The 8,768-nt window shown below is 49.4% G+C and overlaps 1 protein-coding gene across 5 annotated transcripts in view; it reads right to left on the bottom strand.

The window, feature by feature from the left end:
* Positions 1-1,239: 1,239 nt before the first annotated feature.
* The window catches only part of cep85 (centrosomal protein 85), a 66,821-nt gene continuing 59,292 nt past the window's right edge, over positions 1,240-8,768 (bottom strand). For all 5 annotated transcript variants that reach the window (XM_085962745.1, XM_085962747.1, XM_085962744.1 and 2 more), the window contains one exon: positions 1,240-3,624. In XM_085962745.1, the coding sequence (XP_085818871.1) occupies positions 3,461-3,624 (164 nt within the window). In that variant the 3' untranslated portion in view covers positions 1,240-3,460. The remainder of the gene's footprint in view (positions 3,625-8,768) is intronic.

Below are 8,768 nucleotides of genomic sequence, written 5' to 3'. Positions count from 1 at the left end.
GATTTCTTCCTCCCCCTCCACGCCAATTTGTCTCCCTTCTCTCCTGAAGGCACTGACATGTTGGGGTTCACTCAACAGTGGCCCTCTAGTGCTATTCTTAACAGGAGCCTATACCTTACCAGCAGGAACTTAACCATGGGGATCCTCACCCTACTTTCCAGGAGGGTCTCTGGATAGAGATTAGAAACATAAACCAGGCTGATTTGTTTTTGCCTCTCTGGCCTGAGACACTGAAGCCCAATGTAGCACCCCAAGCAAGACTCCACTCATGACCAAGGATCAATCCAGAGACCATCTGGTGTGCATCACTTCACTTGGCGTATGTACTGTGTTATCAGAACAAGTCATTTATAACAGATCAACTGAATATAAAATTGATGGGGCACCCATAGACTTCTATGATGGATACAAGTTTGTGGCTGACTCCACATTAGCATTGACTGACTGATGGTCAGCCACCTAATCTCTAGGGAAGAACAGAATAACTGGGACACTCAAAGACTTGAGCTTCTCAAACTAGCAATGTCAGATATGGAACATTTTAGATTAGGTTTAATGTTTGATTGCATCTTTGTTCCATTACCTCTGGGGACACTGACAATTCGCTTCCTCATTCTGAAACTTATCTATAACTGGCTAATAGTTAATTTCTTCCCTCTTACATGATAGCAAGATGTGTATTTTATTCAATGACGACTTGAATGTTTCCTTCAACAACTTGCATTTATATAGCACCTTTAACAAAGTCAATATTTCACAAAGAGATATTAGGACAGTGAGGTCAAAGAGGTTTTAAGGAGCAACTTAAATGAGGTAGAGCGGTGAAAATCAGGGATGTACAAAAGCCCAGAATTGGAAGAATGCAGAGATCTTGGAGAGTTGTAAGGCTGGACGAGGTTAGAGAGATAAGGAGGGTCAAGGCCATGGAGGGATTTGAACACAAGGATGAGTATTTATATATAAAAACGAGGCTTTGCCAGACCAGGAGCCAATTAACTGGGGCAAGTATAAAATTGAAAGCCTCCAGTGAGATTAAAACCATGGAAGAGTTTGTTCCCATTGTCTTCTCTCAGGAGAAGCAGTCACCGTGGGCAACCGACAGAGCTACCAATAAAAACCAGGAGAAGGAGTCAGTCAGAAATTCAAGGCTGGGAGTGGATAATCTTGCTTCCCTCAAGGGGGTTTCGAAACCTGAAGTGCGTGCGAACTGATCACAGATCCTCAGTCACCAGATGTGCATCCAGTTAAATAGAAAATTTTATTTGCAAATACAAATGTAATTACATGTACGAAATTTATAAATAATTCTTGCATCAAAAACGTACAAAAGTTGTAATAAAATTAGTACAAACGGATGTCTTTTCAAGGCAAAGCAGATAGTGCGAGTTTGACTCCATCACACTGATCCTATTCAGAAAATGCAGAGATGAGATATCCTGAGCTGTGGCTCCATTTGCAGGGCTCACTTTCCAGTCTCTTCACATGAATTATTCAGTATATCCTGAAATCTTTATATTTTTCATTATGAAAAAGGAAATAAAATCATTTCATAGTTTGGTGGAAGTTCAGAAACTGGCCAGTTTTGTATCAGACTCCTGTACATTATACAAAGGAAATCTTTCATTCAGCAGGGCACAGGACAAGGCAAGAGGTCAGTTTTACTTGAGATAAGTAGCTCCTCTGAAGTTATATTTAAACGTAACAGATTTTTCCATGGATTTAAAAACAAACCTGTGAATGCTGGAAATCGACGGAGGTCCACAAGTGTCAGAGAAAATACACGCGAGGGATTCGGGTAGGAAATCTTTCATTGCATTAGTTGCAAATCCACAGCATCTCCAGTTATTTTAATATAGCTTCAACTGCCTGAATAAAAAATGAGTCAGTTAGCATTCCTCCTAAAGGAAAGAAAGTTAATGACCACTGATCGATCCTGGCCCATGGGATTCACGCTGAGCTTTTTATACAAGGCGAAATGCTGCAGCATATTCAGTAAGTTCCCTCCCTATGGTTAACAGTAACAGATACGCAATCCAGCACTGCAACAGTGACATGCTTTCTCAGGGCACCATACTACATTAGTGCAGTGCGTGCTTGGAAAATCTCCCAACATTACAACAGAACGCAGTCCGGTTCAGAGATTCCCAGGGCCACTGAAAGCCCACAATCCACTTAAAATAATTCCTAGAGTCAAGATTTTCTGCACAATTTAGGATCCAATTTTAGTTGGGGGCAGTCTCAATTCAGTTCCTAATGCTCCCAATTTGCACTCAGGCCATAGGATGGATACAGTGGGAATAGAAAGTGTCAGACAGCTACAGTTGGAGAATATTCTTCAGAAGTTAGTGAACATTGGCAGGAGCGAGGAGAAAGCTTCAGGTTGTGTTATTCCTGACCTGGGACTGCATGATTCGGGCACTGGGTGGTGGAAGTGGTCCATTCCTCAGTGTTAAGATACTTCACTTTGATGAGAGCAAAGTTCACCAAATAAAGTTTTTAATAATACAAGTTCAAAAATGAAAGAGTTGGGGATGGCTACACTCAGCCCATGTCAGTGAGAACCAGGTGAATTGCACACATGCACTGAAGTCCAACCTGCTCCACACCACTCAGCAACCCAGTAGCAGGAAGGACATGCTCACTGTACCCCACAATGAGGCTGGGGTGGTTAAATGAAGGACGTGCTACCCTAACCCTCATCTTAAATGATTAAATTTTGACGGTTAAAGCAAGCCGTTCCTTTAAATCTGAAAACTGCACACTGAGAATCTACCTGTATGAAGATTACCACAGCGATCTCCAAATTTAGCCCACACCTGATCTGTTCGCAGTACCCCTCAAAATACCACATTACCCATCCCCAAGATTACATTCTCATTGCCAATTCCATCTGAAGTTTAGAAGCAGACAGAAATCGCAGTCAATCTGGGAACTGGCATCAGAAACGGATACTCAGCAAATGCTGGAAACACTCAGCAGGTCAGGCAGCGTCTGTGGTGAGAGAAACAGTTAACCTTTCAGTTCTGACAAACGGGCATCGTGAAACATTAACTGTTTCTCTCTCCAGATGCTGTCTGAGCTGTTGAGCGTTTCTACGTTTTATTTTAGATTTCCAGCATTCTGCTTTTGAAGTTTCAGTTGCTATGCAGACTATTTGAAATATTGTCACTCACTAGAAACAAGAGGATTGCTCACAAGGCAGATGCACAAGCGCTTGCTCTGTAGTTTGAATATTTACAAAAGTACATTAGTGACACAGAAGGCGGCTGCCTGTTTAGTGCATTAAAAGAGCTGAGTGACACAGCGGTGATGAGATTATCTCTGTCCCTATGTTACAGGGAAACCCCATTGTGGTGAGTTTGTGAACTTCTTTCCTGAATTGGTTTCAATCAAGGCATTTATCATCAGAATGTCCAACACAAAGGCCCAGTGCAACACCTCCCACCCCAATCGCACACATTCACTGCGTGATGCAGTTGTCTCCCATGTCCTGAGCGTATCGATCCGATATCCTCGTCCTCAACTCGTCGATGTCTCTGCCCAGCTGCCTCACTTCAGCCAGTCTCTTGGTCAGTAGCTCGATGTTTTGCCAGTCCCCCTCTTCTGCATTGGAGTAATGCATCGCTGAGGAAAGTAATTAAACACAAGAACATAAAGCCTAGACTGAAAAAGCCATTCTGCCCACAATCCATATAGGATTATTCTTTAACAGACACCCCCACCCCACCCCCCCCATCAATCCTGCTCCAGACTCCATGTCTGATTATTCGATCATCCACTCTCCCCTCTCTTTCCCGTGCTCAAGGTAAGGGATGGTAGTACTGAGGGTGGAACTCTTTCCATTTCAGGCACCCAGTACCGCAGACCAGGAACAGCACAACCAGAATAGGGTCGAGTTTCCCCACTCTGACCCAACAATGTGCTTTTGTCCCATCCTAAGAGCATCTCACTGCAACAGGGCACCATTTCCTACACCAACCACAGAGACCCATCTGATGTCAATCAGTGCTAGCTTTGTGCAGTAGGCCTATATCACTAGGGCTGGACTGACAGTCCCCAAACTTATTTCACATAGGACTTACCGCCAACAGGTAGTGTCTACCCCACTATAGCACCCGGCTCCCCGATCCCTCAAGTCCCTGCACCCCGATCCCTCAAGTCCCTGCACCCCGGCTCCCCAATCCCTCAAACCCCGGCTCCCCGATCCCTCAAGTCCTTGCACCCGGCTCCCCGATCCCTCAAGTCCCTGCACCCCGGCTCCCCGATCCCTCAAGTCCTTGCACCCGGCTCCCCGATCCCTCAAGTCCCTGCACCCCGGCTCCCCGATCCCTCAAGTCCCAGCACCCCGGCTCCCCGATCCCTCAAACCCCGGCTCCCCGATCCCTCAAGTCCTTGCACCCGGCTCCCCGATCCCTCAAGTCCCTGCACCCCGGCTCCCCGATCCCTCAAGTCCCTGCACCCCGGCTCCCCAATCCCTCAAACCCCGGCTCCCCGATCCCTCAAGTCCCAGCACCCCGGCTCCCCGATCCCTCAAGTCCCTGCACCCCGGCTCCCCGATCCCTCAAGTCCCTGCACCCCACCTCCCCGATCCCTCAAGTCCCTGCACCCCGGCTCCCCAATCCCTCAAGTCCCTGCACCCCAGCTCCCCGATCCCTCAAGTCCCAGCACCCCGGCTCCCCGATCCCTCAAGTCCCTGCACCCCACCTCCCCGATCCCTCAAGTCCTTGCACCCGGCTCCCCGATCCCTCAAGTCCCTGCACCCCGGCTCCCCGATCCCTCAAGTCCCTGCACCCCGGCTCCCCGATCCCTCAAGTCCCAGCACCCCGGCTCCCCGATCCCTCAAGTCCCTGCACCCCACCTCCCCGATCCCTCAAGTCCTTGCACCCGGCTCCCCGATCCCTCAAGTCCCTGCACCCCGGCTCCCCGATCCCTCAAGTCCCTGCACCCCGGCTCCCCGATCCCTCAAGTCCCTGCACCCCACCTCCCCGATCCCTCAAGTCCTTGCACCCGGCTCCCCGATCCCTCAAGTCCCTGCACCCCGGCTCCCCGATCCCTCAAGTCCTTGCACCCGGCTCCCCGATCCCTCAAGTCCCTGCACCCCGGCTCCCCGATCCCTCAAGTCCCAGCACCCCGGCTCCCCGATCCCTCAAACCCCGGCTCCCCGATCCCTCAAGTCCTTGCACCCGGCTCCCCGATCCCTCAAGTCCCTGCACCCCGGCTCCCCGATCCCTCAAGTCCCTGCACCCCGGCTCCCCAATCCCTCAAACCCCGGCTCCCCGATCCCTCAAGTCCCAGCACCCCGGCTCCCCGATCCCTCAAGTCCCTGCACCCCGGCTCCCCGATCCCTCAAGTCCCTGCACCCCACCTCCCCGATCCCTCAAGTCCCTGCACCCCGGCTCCCCAATCCCTCAAGTCCCTGCACCCCAGCTCCCCGATCCCTCAAGTCCCAGCACCCCGGCTCCCCGATCCCTCAAGTCCCTGCACCCCACCTCCCCGATCCCTCAAGTCCTTGCACCCGGCTCCCCGATCCCTCAAGTCCCTGCACCCCGGCTCCCCGATCCCTCAAGTCCCTGCACCCCGGCTCCCCGATCCCTCAAGTCCCTGCACCCCACCTCCCCGATCCCTCAAGTCCTTGCACCCGGCTCCCCGATCCCTCAAGTCCCTGCACCCCGGCTCCCCGATCCCTCAAGTCCCTGCACCCCACCTCCCCGATCCCTCAAGTCCCTGCACCCCGATCCCTCAAGTCCTTGCACCCGGCTCCCCGATCCCTCAAGTCCCTGCACCCCGATCCCTCAAGTCCTTGCACCCCGGCTCCCCGATCCCTCAAGTCCCAGCACCCCGATCCCTCAAGTCCCTGCACCCCGGCTCCCCAATCCCTCAAGTCCCTGCACCCCAGCTCCCCGATCCCTCAAGTCCCTGCACCCCACCTCCCCGATCCCTCAAGTCCCTGCACCCCACCTCCCCGATCCCTCAAGTCCCTGCACCCCACCTCCCCGATCCCTCAAGTCCCTGCACCCCACCTCCCCGATCCCTCAAGTCCCTGCACCCCAGCTCCCCAGAAAAACAAATGCAGCAGTGTTGTTAACATCTCTCTAACCCCACCCCCACTCAACATCCAGCTCCTTTTAAAAAAGGTGCTAGTTGGCCTTGAACCAACTCCCTTCTATGGGAGTTTGTGCCCTATGTTCACTATTCTCGAAGGGGGAGGAATATTGTAAACTTTAACCTCAAGGCTTGTGAACTTTGTAGCCATCCTCTCCCCTCTAGTCTTATGCTCATTGGCCAAGTTAAATATCTTGTTTAGTTGCTTGAACCTTTCTCCATAACTCAGTCCAAGTCCTGGAATCATCTTGGTCACTCTTCCCTGAACCCTTTCTAATCCATTTATATCCTTGGAGGTAGAGCAACTCAAATTGATCCTCAAAGTCCAGGACTGCCCTGTACAGTCAAAAGAACTTGTTCTGACTTGTGGTGCAATGCCCTCCACTTACATCTCAGTGCCTCATCTGCCTTACTGATCACTGCTTCACACTGTTACTACGTGTTCAGGATATGATCACTCCCAAATCCATTTTGGCCTCAGCTAGCATAGACTTGTGTTATTTATACTCATGTGTTACTAGTTGCAAATGCAATATTTATCCACATTAAAACCCATGTGCCATATCTCAGTCCATCTACACAAATCAATTGAAGTCTCTTTCAGTCATCATAGAATTTTACATCACAGAAGGAAGCCATTCAGCCCATCTTGTCCATGCCAGATGACAAAGAGCTATCTAGCCTAATTCCACTTTCAAGCACTTGGTCTGTAGCCTTGTAGTTTATGGCACTTCAAGTGCATATCCAAGTACTTTTTAAATGTGATGAGGATCTCTGCTTCTACCACCCTTTCAGGCAGTGAGTTCCAGACCCCCACCACCCTCTGGGTGATATTTTTTTTCCTCAAATCCCCTCTAAACCTCCGACCAATTACTTTAAATCTATGCCCCCTGGTTATTGGCCCTTCTGCTAAAGGAAATAGGTCCTTCCTATCCACTCTATCTAGGTCCCTCAATTTTATACACCTCGATTAGGTCTCCCCTCAGCCTCCTCTACCCAAAGAAAACAACCCCAGCCTATCCAATCTTTCCTCAGTTAAAATTCCCCAGCCCAGGCAACAACCTTGTAAATCTCCTCTGCACCCCCTCTAGTGCGATCACATCCTTCCTGTAATGTGGTGACCAGAACTGCACGCAGTATTCTAGCTGCGGCCTAACTAGTGTTTTATACAGTTCAAGCACAACCTCCTTGCTCTTATATTCTATGCCTCGGTTAATAAAGGCAAGTATCCCATATGCCTTCTTAACCACCTTATCTACCTGGCCTGCAACCTTCAGGGATCTGTGGACATGCACTCTAAGGTCCCTCTGATCTTCTGCACTTCAGTGTCCTACCATTCAGTGTATTCCCTTGCCTGGTTAGCCCTCCCCAAATGCATTACCTCACTTCTCCAGATTGAATTCCATTTTCCACTTTTCTGCCCACCTGACCAATCCATTGATATCTTCCTGCAGTCTGCAGCTTTCTTCACTATCAACCACACGACCAATTTTTGTATCATCTGCAGACTTCTTAATCATACGTCCTACATCCAAGTCCAAATCATTGATATACCCCACAAAAAGCAAAGGACGCAGTACTGAGCCCTGCAGAACCCCACTGGAAACAGCCTTCCAGTCACAAAAACACCCTTCGACCATTACCCTTTGTTTCCTGCCGGAGCCAATTTTGGATCCAACTTGCCACTTTGCCTCGGATCCCATGGGCTTTTATTTTCGCGACCAGTCTGCCATGCAGGGTCTTATCAAAAGCCTTGCTAAAATCCACAGACTACATCAAACACAATACCCTCATCGACCCTCCATCAGTCATCAGCAAATGTAACACTACTACAGGCACCTTGCTACATAATGCAAATACTGAATAGCAGGGCTCCCAGGACAGAGTCCTGTGGAACATTACGTTGCATTTCCCAGGCAGCACCTTTCCTACTTGTCCCACTGCTCTCTTCTGTTGTTTTGCGAAGCATATTCTCAGTCAATTTAAGCAATTTACCAACTTATCCAGGAGCCTTAACCTTAAGTCTTGCAAGGAGCTGCATCGACTGGATTACCCTCCCCCAGTGGCTTAGTTACCTCAAGTCTCCCAGTAGGTTTGTAAAGAATGGCATCTCATTGCTAAACCATGCAGACTGCTCACTTGCGTTAATTTATACCATCCTATAGAATACCCTCAAGCATTTCTCCAGTTAGATTAGCTGTCTGTAATTAACTGGTTCATGCCTCGTATTGGAACAGCACTTGCCCAAATCCAGATGTTGGCAAACAGATTTTGAAAGACTTCACACAACCCCTTCATGGCTCAGTAGCTAAATAAACCAAACGAGTCTGAAACTGAGCCCCACACACCAGGTTCAATCTCCTGTCTGTGCTCAGTTAACAAATCTCAGCTGGGGTAGCAGGGATCCTGCAACTAATATAGGTGCTCCAAGCCAAGGAGGGAGGGAAAACAGCCAGAACTCCGATCTCGGTTGCTACTCAAAAGGAGCCTAACACGTATCCATACATACATAACCAGGGCCCTTAAATATACCATTTAACTGTAGTGTAATTGGTGGGATTGATTTGATTTAATTTAATTGCAATTAATTAAAGGGTAAGTCATGGCAGGACAGCCCGGTGCCGTGGTATGCTCCTCCTGCACTATGTGGGAACTCAGGGGCACTT

The sequence above is a fragment of the Somniosus microcephalus genome, chromosome 20 (genome assembly GCF_052327205.1).
Source record: "Somniosus microcephalus isolate GS21.2 chromosome 20, FLI_Smic_1.0, whole genome shotgun sequence".
Classification (NCBI taxonomy): Eukaryota; Metazoa; Chordata; class Chondrichthyes; order Squaliformes; family Somniosidae; genus Somniosus; species Somniosus microcephalus.
Note: the sequence above shows the minus strand (reverse complement) of the source record. Positions and strands in the feature narration are given on the sequence as shown.